The sequence below is a fragment of the Dipodomys spectabilis genome, unplaced genomic scaffold (genome assembly GCF_019054845.1).
Source record: "Dipodomys spectabilis isolate Male_0828 unplaced genomic scaffold, ASM1905484v1 ptg000069l, whole genome shotgun sequence".
Classification (NCBI taxonomy): Eukaryota; Metazoa; Chordata; class Mammalia; order Rodentia; family Heteromyidae; genus Dipodomys; species Dipodomys spectabilis.
The window spans coordinates 18,983,045-19,009,125 of NW_024870746.1; the positions used below are offsets into that span (position 1 = coordinate 18,983,045).

The following is a 26,081-nucleotide window of genomic DNA, read 5'->3' on the forward strand; positions in this document are numbered from 1 at the left end:
TATGAGGATTGAGGTTCCTAGCTAGCCCTGGCAGAACAATCTGTGAAATGCTTATCTCCTGTTAACCAGCAAAATGCAGGACTGAGAGGTGACTCAAGTGGTAGACACAAGTGAAAAAGCTGAGCAAGACAAAGCCCTGATTTCAAGCTTCGTATCAGAACTCCCCCCAAAAAGAATTAGAATATCTGCCTCATAATTTTTACTTGATTTATTGTTTTTTAAAATTATACATGGTACAAAATGCTTGCTCATTAAAAGAACTAAACTGGTAGATCCTTCCTAGAAACTTTGGAAAGTACGGTCTCTTTGGTGTGAATTAGCCTACCTGACGTTTATGCTTTTACCCCTGTTTTTGTTTGCTTACTTGTTTATATTGAGTGACACACACACACACACACACACACACACACACACACACACACACACACACACACACACACACACACACACACACACACACCTCAAGTGGTAGAATGGTAGCCTTGAGCACAACAAACAAAACCCAACAGGAAAAAAGCTCTAAGTTCAAGCCTCAGGAACACACACACACACACACACACACACACACACACCACATTGCTGCAAGTGAAATAGAGAACTGCACTAAAAAAAAATGTAACAAAGCCACACACACACACACACACACACACACACACACACACACACACACACACACACACACACACACATTGCTGCAAGTGAAATAGAGAACTGCACTAAAAAAAAATGTAACAAAGCCACACACACACACACACACACACACACACACACACACACACACACACACACACACACACACACACACACACACACACACACATTGCTGCAAGTGAAATAGAGAACTGCACTAAAAAAAAATGTAACAAAGCCAGGCAGTGATGGTTCAAGCCTGTAATCCTAACTATTCAGAAGGCTGAAATTTTGAGTATTGTAGCTCAAAGCCAATCCAGGCAGAAAAATCCTTGAAACTCTTATCTCTAAAACAACTACCCTAACAAGGCTGGAGGCATGGCTTAAGCAGTAAAGCACCAGCTCCACCACCAGCAAAAAAATACAACAACAAAAAGTAATGATACTGCCAAATCCCTCAAGTTATTTTGTTGAAAAAAATTTAACTCTATAAAATAGAGTAGTGAATGCCTGTATGTCCATTACCAAATACATCCATTATCAAAATTGTTGCTCTTGATATTTTTTTTTTTTTTTTTTTTTTTTTATTTTTTTATTTTTTTTTTATTTTATTTTTTTATTGTAAAGCTACTATACAGAGGGTCACAGTTACATGAGTGAGGTTATGAGTACACTTCCTCTTGAACATTGTTACCCCCTCCATTGTTTTCCCCCTACCATCCCCTCCCTCCCTCCCTTCCCCGAGGTTCTTTTTTTTTTTTTTTTTTTGATTGTGATTAAATGATTACATAATTTCAAAGTCACAAGTTCATTCTAACTTCCCTGGAGCAAATTGTCTACCACAGTCTGTAATATATAACAGTGTTCACATGTTATATACCATATTTGTGATCAGCAGCATGAGGATATTTAGTAGTGGTTCAACCAGATGAGCGGGAGTTCTTTGTTTCTTAAGTCCTGTTAGTTTTGTCGTATCACTAACCTTTTGGATTTAGCATCCACTTATGAGGGAGACCATGTACCGTTTGTCTCTTCGTTCTTGGCTTACCTCGCTCAACATGATTCCTTCTAGCTCCATCCATTTCCCTGCAAATGCCATTATTTTGTCATTTCTAATGGCTGCATAATATTCCATTGTGTATAGATACCACAATTTTTGGATCCATTCATCTGTGGTGGGGCACCTAGGTTGTTTCCATATCCTAGCTATTGCGAACAGTGCTGCAATAAACATGGAGGTGCACGTGTCCTTGTATATTGGTTCCTGTTGTTCAGGGTAGATGCCTAGAAGTGGTATGACTGGGTCGTAAGGGAGGTCAATCTTTAGCTTTCTAAGGACCCTCCAGACTGCTTTCCAAAGTGGTTGTATAAGTGTACATTCCCACCAGCAGTGTAATAGGGTTCCTCTTTCTCCACATCCCCTCCAGCATTTGTCGTTGGCTGATTTGTGGATGTGGGACATTCTGACTGGGGTAAGGTGGTATCTCAGGGTTGTCTTTATTTGCATTTCCTTCACCACCAGGGATGATGAACATTTCCTCATGTGTTTCTTTGCCATTTTTATTTCTTCATTTGAGAAGTCCCTCTTTAGTTCCCTTGCCCATTTAGTAATTGGTTTGTTAGGTTTGGGAGGGATTAGTTTCTTGAGTTCCCTGTATATACAGGATGTTAACCCCTTGTCTGATATATTGCTGGTAAATATTTTTTCCCAATTAGTTGGTTGTCTTTCTAGCTTAGTTGCGATAGATTTAGCTGTGCAGAAGCTTTTTATTTTAAGGTAGTCCCATTTGTCGAGTCTCTCTCCAACTTGTTGTGACCCTGGGACTCTGTTCAGGAAGTTCCTTCCTGTGCCTATTAGTTCAAGTGTCTCTCCTACTCTGTCCTGCAGTAGTTTCAGAGATTCAGGTTTAATGTTAAGGTCTTTAATCCATTTTGAGTTGATGTTGGTGCATGGTGATAGGCTGGGGTCCACTTTTAGTTTTCTGCATGTGGCTGCCCAGTTTTCCCAGCACCAGCGGTTGAAGAGGCTGTGTTTCTTCCATTGTATGTCTTTGGCTCCTTTGTCGAATATCAGCTGGCTGTAGGCCTGTGGATTTATATCTGGATCTTCTATTCTGTTCCATTGGTCTTCGGGTCTGTTTTTGTGCCAGTACCATGCTGTCTTTGTGATTATAGCTCTGTAGTAGAGTTTGAAGTTCGGCATGGATAGCCCTCCCATATTGTCTTTATCCCCTAGAATTGTTTTGGCTATTCTAGGTCTTTTGTTGTTCCATATAAATTTTTGGACTGTTTTCTGTATTTCAGTGATGTACGTCATTGGGATTTTAATAGGAATTGCATTGAATTTGTATATTAATTTTGGAAGTATCACCATCTTTACTATATTAAGTCGGCCTATCCAGGAGCATGGGAGGTCTTTCCATTTCCTAGTGTCTTCTGCAATTTCTTTCTTTAACTTTTTATAGTTCTCATTAAATAGTTCTTTTACATCTTTGGTTAGGTTAATTCCTAAATATTTTATTTTTTGGGAGGTTATTGTGAATGGGGTTGCTCCCTTTATTTCCCTCTCTTCCTGTGCGTTATCAGTGTATAGGAAGGCAACTGATTTTTGTGGGTTTATTTTGTATCCTGCTATTTTGCCGAAGTGACTTATGATTTCTAAAAGTTTGGGGATGGAGTTTTTGGGATCGTGGAGGTATAGTATCATGTCGTCTGCAAAAAGGGATAGTTTCACTTCTTCTTTCCCTATGCGGATCCCTTTAATGTCTTTTTCTTGCCTTATTGCCCTGGCTAAGGGTTCTAGGACTATGTTGAAGAGGAGTGGAGACAGTGGACATCCTTGCCTTGTTCCTGTTTTTAGGAGGATTGGTTGTAGCTTTTCCCCATTAAGTATAATATTGGCTATTGGTCTGTCATAAATGGCTTTTATTGTTTTTAGAAATGTTCCTTCTATTCCTATTTTCTCCAGAGCTTTTAGCATGAATGAATGTTGAATTTTATCAAAGGCCTTTTCTGCATCTGTGGCGATAATCATGTGATTCTTGACCTTGGCTCTGTTGATATGCTGGATTACATTTATTGACTTACGTATGTTAAACCATCCCTGTGTCTCTGGGATGAAGCCTACCTGATCATAGTGTATTATTTTTTTTATGTGTTTCTGGATTCTGTTAGCTAGAATCTTGTTAAGGATCTTTGCATCTGTGTTCATCAAGGAGATTGGCCTGTAATTCTCCTTTTTGGTTGGGTCTTTGCCTGGTTTGGGGATGAGTGTGATATTGGCTTCGTAGAATGAGTTTGGGATAGCTCCCTCCTTCTCTGTTTCTCTGAAGAGCTTGAGGAGTATGGGTATTAGTTCTTCTTTAAAGGTCTTATAGAATTCTGCTGTGAATCCATCTGGTCCTGGGCTTTTTTTTGTTGGAAGACTTTTGATAGCTTCCTGTATCTCATTATAGGATATTGGCTTATTTAATTGGTTAACTTCTTCTTTGCTCAGTTTGGGTAACTTGTATTTCTCTAAAAATGCATCCATTTCCGCCAGATTTTCTTCCTTTAGAGAGTATAGCTTTTGAAAGTAGTCTGTTAGAATTGTTTGGATATCTTGGGTACGTGTTGTGATGTTTCCCGTGGCATCCCTAATCCTATTAATATGGGTTTCCTCTCTTCTTTTTTTAATTAATCTTGCCAACGGGCCATCAATTTTGTTTATTTTTTCAAAGAACCAGCTTTTTGTTTGGTTTATTTTGGTTATGGTTTTCTGATTTTCTAATTGATTAATCTCTGCTCTCAATTTGGTTATCTGGCTTCGTCTAGTAGCTTTAGGTCCCATTTTTTCTTGTTTTTCTAGCTGTTTTAGTTGCAACATGAGATTATTTACTTGGTCTGTCTCCATTCTCTTGATGTGGGCACTGAGGGCAATAAATTTGCCCCTCAGGACTGCTTTTGCTGTGTCCCACAAGTTTCTTTGTGAGGTGTTTTCATTTTCATTGAGTTCTAGGAAATGCTTTATTTCTTCTCTGATCTCTTCTGTTACCCAGGCCTTGTTAAGGAGTGTGCTGTTCAATTTCCATGTATTAGAGAAATTTCTGCGGTATGCTTTGTTATTGAGAGCTAGCTTGATTCCACTGTGGTCAGATAGGATACAGGGGATTATGTCGATCCCTTTGTATTTGCTTAAGTTCCTTGAATGAACTATGATATGGTCTATTTTGGAGAAAGTTCCATGAGCTGCTGAGAAGAATGTGTACTGTGTTGTTTTAGGGTGAAATACTCGGTAGATGTCAGTTAATTCCGCTTGAAGTATGGCCTCACTTAATTCGGTAGCTTCTTTGCCAATCCTCTGGTTGGTAGACCTGTCCTTTGGTGAGAGTGGCGTGTTAAAGTCTCCTAGTATTATCGTATTGGGATCTATTTTATTCTGTAAGTTTGAGAGCATTTGTTTAACATATCTGGGTGCACCGATATTTGGGGCATATAAGTTGATGATGGTTATATCCTCCTCTTGGATTGTTCCCTTTATTAATATGTAATGTCCGTCCTTGTCTTTCTGTACTGATTTTAATGAAAAGTTTATTTTGTCAGATATCAGGATAGCTACACCTGCTTTCTTATTGGGGGAATTTGATTGGTAGATCCTTTTCCACCCCTTCACTCTGAGTTTGTTTGTATGTTTGGCTGAGAGGTGGGTCTCCTGAAGGCAACAGATGGATGAGTCTTGTTTTCTGATCCAGTCCTCAGTTCGTTTTCTTTTAATTGGCGAATTCAGCCCATTTATATTAAGAGAAAGTATAGAGAGATGCATTGTTGTCCCTGCCATTCCGTTTTCCTAAGTTTTTCTTCTTTCCTTTCCTCCTGTGCTTGCTCAGTTAGACTTTGAGTAATGCCTGTTTGGGGCAGGTCCCAGTTCCTGGTTGCTTTCTTCAGGTTGTGTCCCCCCTCTTAGAATTCTTTGTAATGCTGGCTTAATGTTTATGTATTCATTTAGTTTTTCTTTGCTATTAAAAGTTTTCAGTTCTCCATCGAATGTGAATGCTAGCTTTGCCGGGTATATCAGTCTGGGTTGGCAGTTATTGGCTCTCAGGGCTCGTATGGTGCTTTCCCAGGCTTTTCTTGCATTCATTGTTTGTGTGGAGAGATCTGCAGTGATTCTAATTTTTTTCCCGTTGTAGTATAGCTCCTTCTTCATTTTTGCTGCATGCAGGATTGTTTCCTTATTATTCAGATCCATCATTGTTACTATTATGTGCCTAGAAGTGTTTCTCCTGGGATCTTGCTTGTTGGGTGTTCGATAAGCTTTTGTGATGTAGTTAAGATGGTCGTTTTTGAGGTGGGGAAAATTTTCATTGACTATCTTGTTAAATAGGTGTTGCATTCCCTTGCTCTGGAATTCCTCACCTTCGTCCACTCCGATTATGCGAAGGTTAAATTTTTTAGCATTATCTGCTTGCTCTTGAATTTCCCTTTGGTTTAATTTGAGTGATTTTTCCATATCTGTCACTTTTTGGTCCAGTTGGTGTATTCTGTCTTCTGTATCTGACACTCTACCTTCCATTTCATTCACTCTGTTGACCGTGGCTTCTATTGTGGTTTGCATGGTGGAAATGGATCCCTTTATGGATTCAATGTTGGTTCTCAGAGTACTGATCTCACCTCTCAATGAGGTGATATCAGTATGCATTACCTCTAATTTGGCGTTTATCTCACTTCTTACTGAGGTTTGTGCAGCTTCTATTTTTGCATCCAATTTTTGTTTGATATCCTGTATATCTTTTGATAGTTCATCCTTGTGCTCTTTCAATTTCTGATCCATTTCTCGCTTTATTTCTTGAGTCATTGCCTCCAGCAACCCTTGGATGTAGTTTTTGTCTTCCATTCCTGCTTTGCTCCCACTGGGGCTCTCCCCTGCGTGGCTGCTGGCTTTTGAGGTGAGCTTGCTGTCCTGGGTAGTGGTAAACCTTGTGATTTTTCTCTGTGATTTTCGCATGGGGGTTCAGGAGACTGCTCTTCAATCTTGTTTTGGTGTGTCTGTCTTTGCTTGGTTGCTGATTCTGTATTGGTAGAGAGAGTCTGTGTCTGATCTGGATTCTGTTGGGAGCCTATTTCCAGCTGCTATTCACTTAGGATTCTCAGCTCTCTGCTGTAGCAATTCCCGCCTTTGGAAGGGTTGAGCAGCCTAGACTGCTTGTGTTTGCTCCTGCGGGTGCTCTTGGGAAGATCAGATGCTCTGGATGCACTCTCCCAAATACTGGAGTCTGCTATGGGCTCCTGATGTGTTTTTGTTTGTTTGTTTTGGGCTGGTTGTGGGCTTGAACTCTAGGTTTGGGTGCTGTCCCTCAGCTCTTCAGCTCAGGGCTGGCACCCTACCATTTGAGCCACAGCCCCACTTCTGACCCTTTTTGCTTTGTTCAGGCGCCGGTCCCCTGGCCTGGTTCCGGCCCCAGCCTGGAGCGCGCTCGTTAGGCCTGTGCTAATGTGTATACCACCTTGGTTATGCAGCCTGGAGGACACAGTTCAAATTTCTTCTACTGTTGGTAGTCTTGACCCAGGGGCACTGTTCCTGGCTTGAGCATTTAAGCTCCCTTCCCGGGGCGCTCTTGCTCTGGCCTGGCCAGCAGAGTGTGCTCCACCGGCTGGTGGGGCTCTCGAACAGTTCCCAGTTTTAGTGGGTCCTGTGGTCCGGGTGTTGGGGTAGGGAGTCTAGGTCAGGGTCTGGGGATTCCCTCCAGCTCTGGTCTCCCTTGATGGATTCCCTGTCCCCTGATGGGTACTCACCCTGTAGGTCGTCAGTTGTTGTTGCAGTCCGTCAGTTGTTCTGCTCTTGATATTTTAAAGCAAGTCTCAGATGTTGGTTTATTATATCCTACATACTTTTAGATGCATCCCTAAAAACTATAGTTCTTTTTGTTTTGTTTTGTTTTTGGGTCCGGTCGTGGGGCCTGAACTCTAGGTCTGGGCGCTGTCCCTCAGCTCTTCAGCTCAAGGCTAGCACTCTACCACTTGAGCCACAGCGCCACTTCCGGCTTTTTTCTTTTTGCTTATGTGGTGCTGAGGAATCGAATCCAGGGCCTCATGCATGCAAGGCAAGCACTCTACCACTGAGCCACCTTCCCAGCCCCCCCCTTTTTTTTTAATGTGACAAGTGTTAAACATTCTTTATTTGACATTTATACATAAACCACACTAAAATGCCTTTCAATAAGTAAAAGGCAGATTTCAGAGACAGTGAATTCTAATTAAATTGGCATAGTCAAGACCAAAAATGTAGACATTGCTTCCTCAAGTTCAGCCATTGCCTTTAACAGGTTAATGATCACAAATTCAAACAGGTTAATTTTGCTTGAATCTGAGACAGTGAAGAGATTTTCCCAGTATTTAAAGATGTTCTCATAATTAGCTATATAAATCTGAATATAAAACCAGTGTTTTCACAGATTTGGAGATGGTATTCCCTATCTTGCTAAAAAATTGAAAATAGTAAGTCTAATCATATGACAGAAAGGGGAAAAAAAAGACAGTATTTTTTTCATGATCATACTCAACCACAAGCCAGTTTTACTTAAATCACGACTGCCAAAATATTCTGCCAGCCATTCTGATATGAGAGATCTGAAGTCTGATATGAGAGATCAATTGAATTATAGTACACATTAAAAAGCCATGAGACATTTGCAATAAATAAATAAGGCAGTGGCTATTACTCATTTGTTGTTGTTTTGAGATAAGCTGCCCTTTCTCCCTTCTTCTTAATGCCCTAAAGATCATTTTTGTTCCAGGGGATGTACTTTTTGGGATTCTCCAAATACTCCATCAGTATATCCTCTCTCAGGTGATGCCTTTGTTCTTGTTGGCATCTGTGTAAGTGAATCCAGCTGCTTGAACTGTCTGTCTTCCGACCAAATAGACCATGGAGATAAGGCCATCTTTTGCTTGCCTCCCTTTTCAGCGGTGTGGCACTAGGCACACTTCTGAACAAAAATCTTCTTGCCTTTCTCAATATCACTCATTTTAAATCCACTCTTTTGTCACTATCACGAGACGAATAATAGCCCCAAAGCCAGACGTTCCATTTTCTAAAAACTGTAGTTCTTTATAAAGTTAGTTATAAGGAAGAAGTTAGCTTTACTGTTTTGTTTTTTGGCTAGTACTAGAGTTTGAACCTAGGACTTTAAACTTGCTCAGCTTGGTTGCCCAGCTGACACTCTCCCACTGAGTCACAGTGCTGCATATTTTTCTTGAGTAAAGTCTATACTGTGTGGCCCAGTCTAGCTTTGAATTTAGGATCCTACTCCCTCAGTCTCTTGAGTGCTGGGATCACAGGCACCCAGCTAATAATTTTACTTTCTTTTAAGCATGTCTTGTTGACTCTCAGCAGTATATATACTGTACTGCTTATACCCCTGATTCAACTGAACTGGGCATTATTAGCTTTTAGTTTTTCCTTGCTAACGTTCATTTTTATTGTTCATAAGAATATTCTAAAATTAAGTTATAAATGTTGTGGCTAGTATAATAACTCCTAGCTAAGATGTAGGTAAAATCAATGATGCAGTCTTAACAAGAAAAATCATTTAAGACTCTTAAAAGAATAAATATACTAGGGACTGGGAAGGTGGCTCAGTGGTAGAGCGCTTGCCTTGCATGCCTGAGGCCCTGGGTTCGATTCCTTAGCGCCACATAAGCAAAAAGCTGGAAGTGGCACTGTGGCTCAAGTGGTAGAGCGGTAGCCTTGAGCTGAAGAGCTGAGGGACAGCGCCCAGGCCCAGAGTTCAGGCCCCACCACCGGACCCCCCCCCTCCCCCCCAAAAAAAGAATAAATATACTACTGGGCTAGTCTGTTACTTTGTATCCTCTGTCACATACCTGAAATTATTTGTGATTTTTAATTTTGTTTTTCCCCCTTGGTGGTACTGAGGGTTAACTCAAAGCCTTGCTCTTGTTAGTCAAAAGCACTGACTTCACTTTAGTACTTCAACCACACCTCCCACCCTTTTTGCTTTAGGTATTTTGTTGTTGTTGGTCGTGGGGCCTGAACTCTGGGCCTGGGTGCTGTCCCTCAGCTCTTCAGCTCAAGGCTAGCGCTCTACCACTTGAGCCACAGCGCCACTTCTGGTTTATTCTGCTTATGTGGTGCTGAGGAATTGAACGAGGGCCCCACGCAAGCAAGGCAAGCGCTCTACCACTGAGCCACCTTCCCAGCCCCTGCTTTAGGTATTTTTGAAGACAGGATCTTTCATTTTTGCCTGGATCACTCTGTACCATTGTCCTCCTATATGCTTCTCTCATGGCTGGGATGATAAACACACACCACTCAGGTATTAGTTGAGATGAAGGTGGTTTCATTAACTTTTTGCCCTGAGCTGACCTTGATCTTATTGTCTGCCTCCTGAGTAAGTGGGATTTACAGGTATAAATCACCTTGCCCAACTATCTTGTCAGCTTAATTAGATTGAGAGATGCTGAGGAAATTAATAAAGCAATGGGACCTGCCACCCATGATCTGCAATCTCAGAGCCAAAATTAATTCTACCTCCCTTAAGTTGTTTTCTCAAGTACTCAGACACAGAACAATAGTCTGACTAAAATTATTTTGCCAAAATGTCTTAGTTCAATATTTAAAATTCTTTTCAGTGACTTAACTGCTGCGAATTTATTGCAGACTTTTGAATCAGCCGTGCAAGAGAATGTCAGCATTAATGGGCAAGCGTGGCAGGAGGCTTCAGATCATTGTCTTGTAGGTATGTGGCTAACCTATCATTAACTTCTGAGTTATTTCTTACAGCTAGTTTTATTTTGAATACACTTTTAAAATCTATTGGTATGACTGAAAATATTAGAGGAGTAAAAAGGAAACTAAAATAGACTTGAAATTATAATGTGAATAAGACACAGTAAATATTTTGCTCTGTCAAATATAATACCTGATATTTTAAACAAGACTTTAATCTGATTAATCTTCAAAGTTACCTTTGTTAAAACTTTATTGGAAAACACTCTAGAATTCTCCCCTGATGAAGAAACAGGCCAGAGAATTCCTGTAATTCCTTATAAAGCCAGTTAGATTTTCTATCACTGATTCTTAGAATGGGTAGTGAAGTATTTTTAGAAATGTAACATTAAACCATAAGCACCATCTAAGGATGAAGTCATGTATTTGTAGACACCATCTTAAAAAGATAATATTTTACCCAAAAAAGCTCAGGGATAGCACCCAGGCCCCAATTTCAAACCCTAGAACCAACATATACACACACACATTCTTGGTCTAAGGCAGACTCGATTATACCCTAAATAGTAGTGTTAACATAGCTAAAGAAATCAAGCTTGAATAGAAAGTAAATCAATATAGGAAGAAGACAGTTTAGTAAATCATTGTGAGGAGAGGCAGAGTTCCCAGAGTGTCCAGAAGAGGGCTACCTTGACAAGAGCGTCAGTGGGCACTGGCATGGCTTGCTGTCACTGCTTTATTATCCTTCTTACCCATGAATTAGTTCCAAGCCTGCCAACCAACCCTCTGTGGTTAGGATTTTTCCTTCTCAACAATAAGATAATACTCTACCCAGAAAACTTTACTGTTCAGTCTTTGGGATCAAGATACTTGTCTTTTCAAATCATACAAATTGACTTTTTGGTTTAAATATTAAAAGGATAAAAATAACGTCAGTATTGCTAAATATTAACAAAATAATTGCCAATTAATAAGAGAGAAAAAGTTTATAGAATCAGCTAGGAGTACTTTCAGACTATATAGCTTTTCATTGTGTCATTATCTGGTTCTTATTCCATAGTTACTTTGTAATTACTTTGTAATTGCTTTTTTGTTTGGTCCTGTACTGCCTATTGGAATGTGGTTTATCACTTTGTAGATCTAATAGATCAGTAACCCAGGGAAGGAGTGGCTGTCCTTTCCCCACTGTGAGAAGAGATAATGAAGAATACTATACTAGATTTCTTACCCTCTTCCATGGGTAACTGTTAAATGCCAGGCCAAATGCTGGGAAATAGGTGAAAAGATCTTTTACCACTTAGGAACTTGTTTTATTCCCTCCTCCCTCCCTCCCTCCCTCCTTCCCTTCCTTCCTTCCTTCCTTCCTTTCTCCCTCCCTCCCTCCCTTCCTCCCTCCCTCCCTTCCTTTCTTATTGAACACAGGGCCTGTGCACTGTCCTAAGTTTTGCTCAAGGCTAGCAGCCTATCACTTAAGCCATAACTCTACTTCTAGCTTTTTGATAGCTTCTAGCTTTTTGATAGCTAATTGGACTTTTCTGCCCAGGATGGCTCTGAACTGTGATCCTCAGATCTCATCTTCTGGAGTAGCTAGGATTAACAATTGTGAGTCACTGGTGCCTAGCTTACTGCTTTTTAAAGTCTTAAATCTCCTAGGAATATGTTTCATGGTTCTGTGTTGTGATACCTCTATTATATTAATCAAATTGTCATTATCTGTTTCTTAGGATCATATTATACTCATTTATATTTGTCTAATGTAGGCCTGACTTCCCATAGATGAATAGATTGATCAATGAATAAATGAGTAAATAACCAAAGTTCAGTCATTTCTTAATCTGATGTATGTTTCTTTATTTTTAATATTTAGTTTATATCTGTCACATTTCATACTAATACAATGAATATTAAGTAATATTTTAGATTTCTTTTTCTGAACTAGATTCTGACATCAAAATACTTGAAGATCAATTTGATGAAATTATAGTAGATATTGCAACTAAACGCAAGCAGTATCCCAGAAAGATCCTTGAATGTGTCATCAAAACCTTGAAAGCACAGCATGAAATTTTGGTAAGATAATCTACCTTTAAGTTTTTATGTTTATCTTTACCACAGTAAAGAAGTAAAATAAGAGCCATTTCTATTTAGATAATATATTGTCTTTTCCTGACTTTTTCTTGTTCTGAACTATAGTTTTTACTGAACACAGCTTTTAGTAAAATTAAAATTGAAGATGGAATGCTGATGACAACCAGGAAAAGAAAGGAAATTTATTTTTCACGCCTTTCTTTCTAGTTGCCATTTGTGTTTGACATATTATTTGTATATGTTTATGTGTTTTGGCAGACCCATTAGTGAAATAGATGGAGAAACTTGTTTGATCTACCTACCCATTCATAATACTGAAATTTGCCCTATAAATAGTATATAATTTGTTTGGCTTTAAAAACCATAACTGTGAGTTACAACAGGAAGTCAGCTCCTTTGGGTGGGCTTTTTTTTATTGTGAAAATACTGTACAGAGGGGTTACAATTACATGGGCAAGATAATGAGTACATTTCTTATCAAGCATTGTAACCTCCTCCTTTTTTTCCCCTTCTCATTGGGTAGGCTTTTTGACAGTGTCATTGGCTTGTTTCTTACAATTATTGTAGATAATCAGAAACCAACCCTGCCATACTTTTGTCTTTTTAGACTTATTAGGACTAGAGTCGATCACAAAATAAGCAAGTTTACAAGGAAATTAGTCTTAAGTCTTCCTTCGATATGATGTGGAGAAGATTTCCTAGGACTGGCATTGCCCCTAGAGTAAGAACTACATGCAGCTTTTAAATTATGCTATACTGCTTGTCTTTAGGTTTTTTAATTAGCATACTCAGACATATAAATCTTCCAGTTACTTCCTTTTTGGGAACTTAAGACATTAAAGTCAAGACTTTATACTTTGTCTAAGATAGTACAGTTACTATTCTATGAAAAAATTAATAAGCAGAATAGTTTGTTTTTTTTCATTAGTATTTAATCCTTTGAAAAACTTCCTCTTCCCACCACTTAAATTTTCTTCAGGGAAAACATTCCAAGTGTAATTGTTTCTACTGTTTCTCTCTTCCCAGATCCCCTCAAAACTCTAAAACCTAGAAATCAGTATTACATAAAAGAAAGCTATAGCCCTAGCTGTGTTAACCACACTACCACTGTGCTAGTTTAAAGAAGTGAGGGAAAATGGGTAGAATGAGAATATTGAAGCACTTTCTTTTCTTTCTGTAACCTTTTTGACACCTGTTGGTTTCGGGGAAGAGAAAGGAGGAACATTTTCCTCTTTTTGCCTAAATGGGAGAAATATACCAGCAATTCTACCATAGTTGCCATGTGTCAAATGATGTGTAGAGTTTAATATGCTGATATATAGCCTCAACACTTTTTAGAACAGTTTCTGTAGAAATATGAATTTTGAGTTCCTAATACTTGTCCTAAATGAACTTTTTGTGGGGTGGGGCAGTAGTAGGGTTTGAACTCAGGCCTTGGCTCTTGCCAGGCAGGGACTCTACCATGCCCCCAATCCATTTTACCTTTGTTATTTTTTAATGTGATCTAATGTTTATGCCTAAACTGAACTGGACCACAGTCTCCCTATTTTGCTTCCTGTATATTTGGGATGACAGACCCTCATCACCACTCTAACTTTTTATTTGTTGAAATGAGGATCTTATGAACTTTTTGCATAGGCTAGTCTTAAACTGCAACTTTCCTGCAGTTAACTACAATTTTAGCTGCAGAGTATCTAGGATTACAGGTGGGGCCATAGTGCCTGGCCCTCAATGAACTTTTGAGACAGTCCACTCATAATTTGGGGACTATCTTATACTTTAAACATAAAATTCCATCATCCTACCTTTAATGTGCTTGACTGTTTTTTCTGGCTATAATTTCTATGGTGCTATTTCTTAGCGTATTCAGTAGGTGGCAGTACTATTAAAGCTATAATTCAGACTTTCTGGTCTTAACTCCTCTTTCCTTTCCCACAGATTTCAGAATCTAAGAACAAATTTTCCCCAAAGAATAGTACTGTTGAAGGGGCTGGGAAGGTGGCTCAGTGGTAGGGCGCTTGCCGTGCATGCCTGAGGCCCTGGGTTCGATTCCTTAGCACCACATAAGCAAAAAGAAAAAAGCCGGAAGTGGCGCTGTGGCTCAAGTGGTAGAGCGCTAGCCTTGAACTGAAGAGCTGAGGGACAGCGCCCAGGCCCAGAGTTCAGGCCCCACAACCGGACCAAAAAAAAAAAAAGAATAGTACTGTTGGTTATAGAGTATGTTTTCCAACACTAGCCAAAAGAAGAGCTTATGAAGCACTAAATGATTACATTAAATCTGTTTTAATTTATATTATATTTAGAAGCAGTTTCAACCTGTTGTACAACCTTTGGACCTGAAATATGAGCCTGATCCAGGTAAGTTATTATTTAGTATAGTAAAAATGAAGTACCAGTTTGTGACATTTATGAGTTCTTGACATTCTTCTGAAGGAATAGCATCATGGGTTATCTTTCCTTTCATGCTTCAGCTTCCTGCTGGTGATTCATGGTTAGCTCTTTGTTTAGAATTCTGAGAACTTGTTCTAAATCTACTGACAGAATCTCTAGGGTTTGGCCTTAGGAATCTGAACTTCACCCATCTCTAGCTTTTATTATAGTACTCCTTTCTTTATTCTCTGCCATTTTACTGTCCTGTGCATTACAGGAAAAGTTATACTATTAAAGTATTTGCTCATACATTTCTTCCCAATGCAATCAATTACCTTACCAGTTTTTCCTGTTCACAAGGTAAAACACAATTAAAAAAAAATGTAAACTTGAACTTAAGAGAAACATACTAATTGTACTTTTGGATCCAGTTCTGTTTCCATTTAGATGCATTCTCTAAAACTCAACAAGTAAAACTGATTTAAAGGTCAATCCCGCAACAATTGGCAAAGTCAAAAAATGTGGATTTTTTTTCTTCTTTGTCTTTTATGCTAATACTGGGGCTTGAGCTCTGGGCTGGCTTTTTCATTCATGTGTTCTATACTTAAGTCACACCTTCACTTACGGCTCTTGGCTGGTTAGTTAGAGAGAGGAGTTTTGTAGGTTTGTCTAGCCCAGGCTGGCTGCAAACCATGATTTTTAGGTAACAGCCTTCAGAGTAGTCAGGATTATAGGCACGTGCCACCAGAACCTGGCTGTGGGTTCTTTCTTTTCTTTTTTTGTTTTTCTTCTTTTCTGTTTCTGCCTCAGTGCTGTCACTGAGCGTCTTTTGCTTAAGGCTAATGCCCTACTGCTAGAGCCACAGCTCCACTTCTGGCTTTTCTGGTAACTTATTGGAGGTAAAAATCTCACAGACTTTCCAGCCTGTGCTGACTTTGAGCCATGATCCTTAGGTCTCAGCCTCCTGAGTAACTAGGATTACAGGTATGAGCCACCACCAATGTATGGCTTGGCTGTGGATATTTTAAAATGATTCTATCCTCACTAAAATGTTATTGAAACACTTGTTGGGTTTTTGCCTTTGGCATTCAAAAATACCATTTCTAAACTATTGAGGGTGGAGCAAGTACCCAGTTAAATCTTTTATTCACATGGAATATTTATACTTACGGCTTTAAAATACCTCATCCTTGTTGAATTCTGACATTTTCCCCCCCTCAACTGCTTTTTAACATACTTCTTGCCTCTCAGGTCTCCTAAGTCAGTGGGATAAACTGAGGTGGGGAGGGAGGTACACCTGACAGTGAAGTTGGTTGAAATCATACTCTCCATTGTGTTTGACTTTAAAAATTAACCTCAGACCTAATGATTAATCAGTTACCAAAGGTCCATCAAAAAGGGTGTTTTCAAAAATGAAGTAGTTAACATGTTTGTTTTGGTTTTGAACAATGTAAAAATGGTGATTGAAGTTTGTTCAAGTTTTTGTTTTTTGCCAGTCGTGGGGCCTGAACTCTGGGCCTGGGCACTGTCCCTGAGCTCTTCAGCACTACTTCTGGCTTTTTTTTCCCTGCTTATGTGATGCTGAGGAATCAAATCCAGGGCCTCATGGATTCAAGGCAAGCACTCTACCACTGAGCCACCATCCCAGCCCCGTTTTTTGTTTTTTTTTTAATTGGTCATGGGGCCTGAACTCAACCTGGGTGCTGTCCCTTAGCTCTTCAGTTCAAGGCTAGTGCCCTACCACTTGAGCCACAGTACCACTTCCAGCTTTTTCTGCTTATGTGGTACTGAGGAATCGAACCCAGGACCTCATTAATGCAAGGCAAGTACTCTACCACTGAGCCACTTTCCCAGCCTCTATACTCAAGTATTTTAGTTAGTTAGTTTTACTATAAAGAGGCCATAAGCAAGGAAATAAACGCACATGCTTGAAATTAAATCATAACAAGTACAACTAAAAAATCTGCAGGTATTATGATAAAGAGCTACAGAAAGCAGTGCATTTTTGAAAACCAAAGCTCTCTCTAGACTGTCAGCTTTCACAGACATTTGTTATTAACTAATCTCTCAATAACTGAAAGAAAGAACTTGTAGTAAGATTGCCTATGCAAGTTTTTATATCCTACAGAAAAAAATTCTGTAGGACCTAAAATAGCAAAAATTTCTGTAGGACCTTAAAGGTCTACATAAGCTGCATAGAAAACCTTTGTGGGAATTTACTGAAATAAATGTCAATGAATGTCTGCTCTCTTCTAGCACTGATCTTAAAGTGGAGGCTAGAAGAGTGAAGGCTTGGCTAAAACTTACATTCTACTGGGAAGAGAAAAATAATAGATACAGAAATTACCAGTGACTTCAGTGTTGGGACAACACTCTTAGAAATGCTTTGTGAGGTAGTAATAGAAAGGAATTTATCCAGCTGCAGTCTAGAGGAAGAACTCTCTTACACAGCGGGGGAATGTGAACAGTGTTCTATTAGTCAGCAGTGAGTTTGAGTGTTCATGGAACAAAGACCACTTAGATATGATGGAAAGAGTGGAGGGAAAAAGCATTATGAGACAAAATCAGTTTTCTGGCCAAGGCCAGTTAAGATGAGATAGGCAAGGAGTTTGATAGAAAGTCCTGTACAAGACACTGAAGGAGGTGGTGAAGCACTTATGAGAATGGGCCCAGCGCAGGTGGCTGCAGTAGACCTTAAAAGGAAAATAAAAAGGGATTGTTTCCATTTTCACCAGGAATGCTTTTTCCTAGTGGTGATTCTATTCATGACTTCAGTTACCTCTTTGGGAACCAGTAGAAGCCACATGTCCCATGTTGTGCATGCTTGCTTGTCCACACTCATAAAATACATTGGAAGTAGAAAGGAAGCACTTCGTTCATGTATTTTTGCTGAATTTCTGAATTTGTGCAGGCTTTGGAAGTTCATGTTGCCTGGTTTAGTCATTGCAATGACCTGAAAGCAAAACTAGGCTGATTACTCAAGTTTTCATTTCCACTTTTTCCTTCCCCTGTGTTTTAGAAAGCAAGTGACTAGGGAAGGCAGTGTTCTCAAGAGTACCTAACTTCCACATTTTTATAGGCAATTTTTTTAAAAATCTCCTTACAGCAGTCTATTAATTAGCTTTCTGCCAATAAAATGTAATTCTCATTTGTCTTTAATCTTTTGTAATCCTGTTAGTATGCTGAATAATTACATACTGTCTTTTGTTTAGAAGTCCTTGAAATTAACTGAGGAGATTCGTTTTCCCCTTTGTTCTCCACTAAACATGTAGTAATGGCAAGGCGCTGTATTGTTTCTGCAGTAGACAATGGTATTTCTAGTTCTTTGCTGACCTACAAGCCGAGGACTTCCAGGCAGTTCCTCTTTCCTAATACGTCTGTGTTGTCCAAGCCACTGCTCCATCATCTGCAGGCAGCCACCCACTTACAGGTTACGCTGAAGGCCTATTTAACCTGCAGTATAAATGAGATACCAGTATTTATGATGTAAATATGAAGCATATCACATGTCATGTTCACTCTGGATTCTAGCAGATATGAGTTGTAATTCTAGTCAATTAAAGATTCAGTGCTCAGCTTCTGTTTATAAAAGGAAGCTGAACTTGTGCTAGTGGCTCATACCAGTAATCATAGCTATTCAGGAGGCTGAGATCTAAGGATCATGGTTTGAAGTCAGCCTAAGCAGGAAAGTTCAGGAGACTCTTTATCTCCAATTAATGACCAAAGAAAGCTGGAAGTGGAGCTAAGGCTCAAGTGGTAGAGCACTAGCCTTGAGCAGAAGAGCTCAAGGACAGCGCCCAGGCCCAAAGTTCAGGCCCCACAACCAGCAAAAATAAATAAATAATTTGAGAAGTTGTGTGAGATTGACTGGGAATGGTGTCATAATCCAAAGTACTGTAAGAGTGGGTTATGGTTATCAGTGAACAACTACAGGAAGCACTCGTGCTATCTTATTTTTCTTTGCTGGACTCTTGCCTTTTATAGCCAAGTTTTTCAAAGGACTTCATCTATACTCGACCAGCCTCACTTTTAATATCTCAGACATTCTTGTAAAAAAAAAAATCAAATGTTCACTACTTAGATAATTATGGCCATGTAAATCTTTTTCAATCAGCCAGGTTTTCTTTTTTAATTTAGTTTTATTGTTAAGGTGATGTACAAAGGGGTTGCAGTTACATGTGTAAGGAAGTGAGTAAATTTCTTGTTGAATTTGTTACCCTCTCCATCATTTTTCTCAGGTTTTATTTTCTGTCCTGAGCAGCTTCCTATCCCTTTCTGGAATGATGATTATTTTATTTTTCTGTTTGCTTTGTGGTCTTTGAGTCTGTCACTGGTTCTTTCCCAAACACTTCACCAGAACTCGGTGTGGTATAAACACTTCACATTATCCATCAAACCCATTTTTAGACCCTTTTCTTTTTCTTGGAGATAAACCTCGGGGACCCTTCCGTCTTCTATTTCAGTCCGTACTGGCTGCTCCCTGGGCTGGCTGAAAAGCTTTCATCCTGTCTGCTCCTTTCATCGTTATCCTGGGAATTTCCTTTATTTCTCTCCTGGTTTAGGTCATGTTTCCTGGTTCCTGTTTTCTTGATTTATTCCCTTGTTTTGATACAGCACATCCTCTGCCACCCTCCTAACCCCTTCTCTTTCTCTAGCCCATTTGGCACTGACTCCTATTTCAATTCTCTTATGCCCATGATTTTCCTTTCCTTCACTTCCCTCACCTTACTTGTGTGCCTTCATAGTTACCGCTATCATACCTTGTTCCATCATAACACTCAGAGCACCTGCCTTTAGAGTCAGACACTGTATGCAGTGCTGAGAGAATGAGGTATTTGTTCCCAAACCAAGCTTCTCACTGGAGTTGGTAGTGCCCCCTAGTGGCCCTTTTGAGAAAGTTGAAGGACATTTTTTGGGTAGGGGAAGGTACTTAGGCCAGGGAAACTTATATGCCTGTCTTATATGCCTGGTGTAGTTTTAGAATGTCCCACCAGACATTCAGGTGTGAAACATCTCTTTTTGACTATCTAATTCTAGGCTCTGATTCCATTTTACAATCAAGCCCAAATTACTCTTGGCACTTTTTACATTATCATTACTTGAACAACAGATGGGAAGCAGTTATTCATCAGTATGAGTGTAAATACCTAAGGAAAAAAAGGAATATGAAGCATTTTATATTAGTCACTGATAGCATTTGGTCTAATATCTTAGTGAAAGGATTCACAAACCAGTTACTATAGTTATCAGTGCTATTAATAAAAACATTAAACAGCTGGATGCCCGTGGCTCACATCTGCAGCCCTAACTACTCAGGAGGCTGAAATCCAGAGAATCGTGGTTCAAAACCTGGGCAGAAAAGATGGAGCTGTGTCTCAGGTGGAAGAGTGTCAGCCTACCAAGTGTGAGACTCGGTTCAAATCCCAGTATTGCAAAAATAAATCAATAAATAAAACTAAAGCAAATCCCATTGGTGATAGATAATTTTGTATATCACGAAACAAGAATATGGCTTACTGCATACATAAAAGTAAGATAACTTTTCGTAATTTTTTTCTTGTTAGTGGCATTGCAGTTTCATCCCAGGTCTTTGTATTTGCTGTACAGGCAGTCTACCACTTAAGCCATAGCCTCAGTTCTTTTTGCTTTCATTATTTATCAAATAGTCTTGTTCCCCCCCTCACCCCCCAGGCCTGCCTGCAGTCCTCCAACTTATGGTTCTCAGCTATCTGCAATGACAGGTGCACATCACTCTACTCAGCTTTTTATTCATTGAGATGCAGTCTTGTGAATTTTTTGGTTTGGATTGACCTCAATACATGATACTCCCAATCTCAATCTCCCAAGTAGCTATAGAAAATATAAGATTTTGTTCATTGTTTTGTGTGTTTCTGTGTTTAGGTTATAAAACATACAGAGCATAGCTTGTTGGGTCTTATCCACAAATATATGTGTATGTAACTGCCACCTGTTTCTAGATAAGGAATAACTGCACAGAATAAGCATATTTTAGAGTATGTTTATTTAAGTATATTTTCAAAGCATATGCCCACATGTTCTTGTGTATACAATAAATATGATTCGGAATATCCAAAAAAATCTAGAAACATAAGGAAAATAGTATCTTTATTGTAATTTTTTTTCTAGATTAACTATTGGACTCCTTTCCTTACACGTAGAAGGCTTTTCCTTAAAAGGAAGTAAAAGAGAGGAAAAGGGGGTGGGGCTCCACTATCCTTTTTAAGAGTACACCCCAGTAACGTGAGACGACTTCTCAGTAGCACCATCCTGCCTAATATTAACACATCCTGCTGTTCTTCAGCTGAATGTTCTATGTATGTTCACTAGTTGTTTTGTAGATTTTATTTATGTCTTCTGTTTCCTTATTGATCTATCTAGTTGTCTTATGTCCTTTGTCACACTTCCCAATTGTTATTGAATAATTTCTTTCATCTTATCAACTTTTGCGTCATGTATTTTGGGGTTGTGTTCTATTTTGATATCAATTTTCTATATGTATTACAACTTTTTTGCATTTTGTATTAAACTTCTCAGTTCCTTCAGTACTCTCTTGTTTTAATTGATCTTTTTGTAATATGCAGTTTTGATTTTCTTAACTTGTTAATTTTTTTGGTCAGTCATGGGGCTTGAACTCAGGGCCTAGGCACTGTCCCAGATCTCTTTCACTCAAGGCTAGCATGTATCACTTTGAACCACAACTCCATGTCTAGCTTTTTAGTGGTTCATTGGAGATAAGAGTCCTACAGACTTTTCCTGCCCTGGCTGGCTTTTTTTTTTTTTTTTTTTTGGTGTGTGTGGGGGGGGTCCAGTCGTGTGCCTGAACTCTGGGCCTGGGCGCTGTCCCTCAACTCTTCACCTCAAGGCTAGTGTTCTGCCACTTGAGCCACAGCGCCACTTCTGGACTTTTTTTTCCTGCTTTTGTGGTGCTGAGGAATCGAACCCAGGGCTTCATGCATGCAAGACAATCGATCTACCACTGAGCCACCTTCCCAGCCCCCCTGGATGGCTTCGAACCACAGTCCTCAGATCTCAGCTTCCTGAGTAGCTAGGATTATAGGCATAAGCCACCAGTACCCAGCACAGTTTTCATTTTCTTTTCTTTCTTTTTTTTTTTTTGGGTCTGGTCATGGGGCCTGAACTCTGGGCCTGGGCACTGTCCCTCAGTTCTTCAGCTCAAGGCTAGCGCTCTACCACTTGAGCCACAGCGCCACTTCCGGCTTTTTTCTTTTTGCTTATGTGGTGCTGAGGAATCGAACCCAGGGCCTCAAGCATGCAAGACAAGCGCTCTACCACTGAGCCACCTTCCCAGCCCCACAGTTTTCATTTTCTTTATAGTGTTTTGTTAGGGTCCCTGGAGATTGCAGTTTTGTCTTAAATCTAAAATAGTGTGGCTTGAAGTCAATTTAAGTTTCAATACTGCATAGAAACACTCTGCTCCTTACCCTTTAATGTTGTTGTCGTCTTGAGACATTGCATACACATGAATGTAGATTTATAATTACTGCTCTATTAGTTTTTTTTTAAATCATGTAGATAATAAAGAGGAGTTACAAACTGAAATTACAGTATGCTGGATTTTATATTTTTCTATGTGATTACTTCTGGTCGTGGTATTCTCTTCACCTATGTCATATCTTATGTCATTCTAGAAGAGTCTTTTAGTATCTTTGTATTATAACTCTAGCTCTTTGCTGGAGATCTCCCCTCCCTTGCAGGCTTTTCTCCCAAATAAACTTGTGCTAACATTAGCCATCTCCACACCTAGTTTTGGTGCCTTTTTGGATCTAACATCTACTAACAATCTCGCAACTTTATGTGTCTGGGAAGGTTTTAATTTCCACTTCATTTTTTGAAGAATATTTTTGCTTGACATCAGTTCTTGGTAGGCATTTTTTTTTTAATTTTTCATCACTTTTAACTGCTATCATCCCTCTGCCTTCTGTGCAGATGTTGGCCAGATGCTGGCTGTTAATCTTACTGAGAATCCCTTGTATGTTCAAAGTCACCTCTCACTGCTTTCAAGATTCTGGTCAAATGCTGGTGGCCCACACCTATAATCCTAGCTACTCAGGATTGTAATTTGAAGCCAGCCCAGACAGGAACATTCATGAGACTTTTAGCCCTAATAAATTACTAAAAAGTCAGAATTGGAAATGTGACTCAAATGATAGAGCGCTAGTTTTCGGCAAAAGAAGCTCAGGGACAGCACCCAGGTCCAGAGTTCAAGCCCCAGGACTGGCAAAACCCCCCCCCCCCCAAAAAAAAAGATTCTGTCTGGAACTGTCTTAATTTTTATGCACTATGTCTTGATGTAACCTATTTCTCTCTTTTTTGGCAGTACTAGAATTTGCATAGATTAATGTGTTTGATCAAATTTAGGGAAGTAGTGGCTATTTTTAAAATTATTCTGTTCCCTTCTCCTCCTCTAAGACACCCATTATATGTAAGTTGGTGTGTCTGATGGTGTCTTCTCATAGGCTGTATTTATTTTTTCTTTCTTTTTCTTTCTGTTCCTCAGATTAGATAATTCATTTTTCCTGTTTTTATGTTCATAGATTATTTTTCTTCTCTTTGCTCAAATCTACTATTGAATCCCTCTAGTGAATTTTCTTATGCTGCTTTACTTTTCACTTCTAGAATTTTTATTTGGCTCCTATCTGTAATATCTATCTCACTGACATTCTCTATTTGGTGAGAGTGCATTCTCCCAATTTTCCTTTAGGTTTTTGTTCATGGTTTCTTTTAGTTATTTGAGGACATTTAAGAGTTGATTGAATTTGTATGGCAAACCCAATATTTGACCCAAATGTGGACTTCAGTGATAAGATTGTTTCTTTCACTTTTTTCCCTTGTGAATCTCTCATACTTTCTTAGGTTTTTGTATTACTTATAGTTCTTTATTGAAAACTAGACTTTTCATTTATGTCTGGGATGCTGGGGATTGAACTTTGAGCCTAGTGCATATGGCAAGTATTTTATCACTGAGATATACTCCTAGACTCTGTGTGTGTAGGTGTGAGTGTGTGTGTGTGTGTGTGTGTGTGTGTGTGTGTTTTCAGAATACAAATATATATTGTTAAAATTTTTGATAGGATGGGGGATGTTTTAAATAATTTTAATTATAATTATTAGAAAATACATAACCACAGTTTTCTAGAAAATTATCCATTGAATACACAGTTTTGTTATAGAGTAGCCCAGAACATATATAACAAAGAATAGGAGAAAATAAAGTTCACTAAAACTTGGAGAAGCAACAGAGAAGGAAAACATCAAGGAAGTAAAGAAATAGATTACCATTATTACTGGCAACCTAGTCCAAATTTTCCCTCAAAAGTTATGTTGAGTTACGGTCTTCATAGAGTGTGATTGTACATTCTAAGTAAAAAAATGCTTTTCTTTTATAAAATTCATAATAATTTAGAAATTAAGTAGTACTTTGTATTTATTTTAAAATATGATGAAGCCAGACATGGTGGCTCATGCCTGTAATCCCAGGTAAATGGGAGGTAGAGATCAGGAGAATCATGATTTGAGACCAACCCAAGAAAAACATTAGTGAAACTATCTCAGTAAAGAAACTAGATGTGTTGGTGTATGGCTACCCAGCTATGTGGGAGGTATAGGAAGAATCAGAGTCTGCGACTGGCTCTGGATAAAAAAGCAAAACTCAGTGGAGTGGTGAGGAAATGTAAAGGGAATAAAAAAGGGTTAGGAGCATGGCTCATCAGTAGAGTACCTGCCTAAGTTCAAACCTACCATCACCCAACCACCCCCCCCCCCAAAAAAATAAAAATAAAAAACCCAAGACCTCAAGCCCCATAAAACTAAAGTGAGGGCTGGGATGGTGGCTCAGTGGTAGAGTGCCTGCTGTGTGTGCATGAGGCCCTGGGTTTGATTCCTCAGCACCACATAAGCAGAAAAAGCCAGAAGTGGTGCTGTGGCTCAAGTGGTAGAGCACTAGCCTTGAGCTGAAGTGCTGAGGGACAGTGCCCAGGCCTAGAGTTCAAGCCCCACGACCAACAAAAAGACAAAACAAAACAAAACCTAAAGTGAATAATCCTGGAAAATTGCTTGTGTCTAGGTAGCATGTAAACAAATGCCTTTTATAATTGGCTATTGGATTTTAAAAAAGCCTAAAATACTGTTCGTTGGTTTCTTTGCAGCTCCCTGTATGGGAAATCTGAAATGCAGAGGAGAAAGTATAGCCAAGGACATCAGTGGAGTCATGAAGGTAAAAGCTGTGTGCTAAAGTATAAAATGAAAAACTGGGGTTAAGTACCTGCCTTCAATAGCCAAGTGTTTCTGTAACTATTATAGGAAGTTAGGAGTCTTTGAAGCAGACCATTTGGGAGTTTATTGAACAACAGCAACATTCCGAGTACCATTTACCACATACCTGTTATGTGCCAGGCATTCTTAAAAAGATTGGTTGTTATTTTGAATTCTTAGTGTTAGCAGTTGATCAATTTTGGATAATCACACTGACATATATTGAACTTTGGTGTGAATCAGGCCCCATCTAACTACTTCACATTTATTTATTTATTTATTATTTAGTCTTTTCTTTTTTAGTACTGGGAATCGAACAGGATGTTGCACTTGCTAGGCAAGCGCTTTGCCACTGAGCTACATCCCAGCCCCTACTTCACATTTATTACCTAACTTATTCCTTACCCTAACCCTGAGAGAGAGACCGTTGCCCCATTTTATAGATGAAGACCCTGAGGTGACCAGAGGCTAGATGTCCAGCTGGTGACAGCCAGCTTTGAAGGCCTGGGTGTCAGACCCTGGCGTCTATGTTCCTTCCCCTTAGATGACATATTTCTGCAGCTGGGGAAGACTCCTATCATTGCAGTCAAGTTGTTTATATTTTGACATTTAGTTTACAGAAGCAGGAAAACATGGGGGTTTCTAGTGTATGAGAGTTATTGTAAACTCCTACTGGTGTTAAATTTTGGTAACATTCTTTCGTGGTTATTTTCTGATTATCATCCTCAGTCATACCACTCACCATGCTCTTGATTGAGAATTGGGAAGCCAGTGAGCCAGGCTCTCAGCCCCATTTTTGTAAATTAAGCTGCGCTGGAATGCAACATGTCCATTCATGCACTTGGCATCTGTTGTTTCTGTCACACTATAGCAGCACAGTTAAGTTCTTCTTCCTTATTTTTTTTTTTTTTACTTGTTTATTTACTGCCAGTCCTGGGGCTTAAACTCAGAGACTGGGCACTGTCCTTGAGCTTCT

The 26,081-nt window shown here is 39.3% G+C and overlaps 1 protein-coding gene and 1 pseudogene across 1 annotated transcript in view; one reads left to right on the forward strand and one right to left on the reverse strand.

The window, feature by feature from the left end:
* The window catches only part of Nsl1 (NSL1 component of MIS12 kinetochore complex), a 29,595-nt gene that overhangs the window by 1,477 nt on the left and 2,037 nt on the right, over window positions 1–26,081 (forward strand). The window contains exons 2-5 of the mRNA XM_042681857.1: window positions 10,286–10,364; window positions 12,294–12,424; window positions 14,746–14,800; window positions 25,000–25,067. Coding sequence (XP_042537791.1) covers window positions 10,286–10,364; window positions 12,294–12,424; window positions 14,746–14,800; window positions 25,000–25,067 — 333 coding nt within the window. The remainder of the gene's footprint in view (window positions 1–10,285; window positions 10,365–12,293; window positions 12,425–14,745; window positions 14,801–24,999; window positions 25,068–26,081) is intronic.
* LOC122109451 lies at window positions 8,324–8,633 on the reverse strand (annotated as a pseudogene).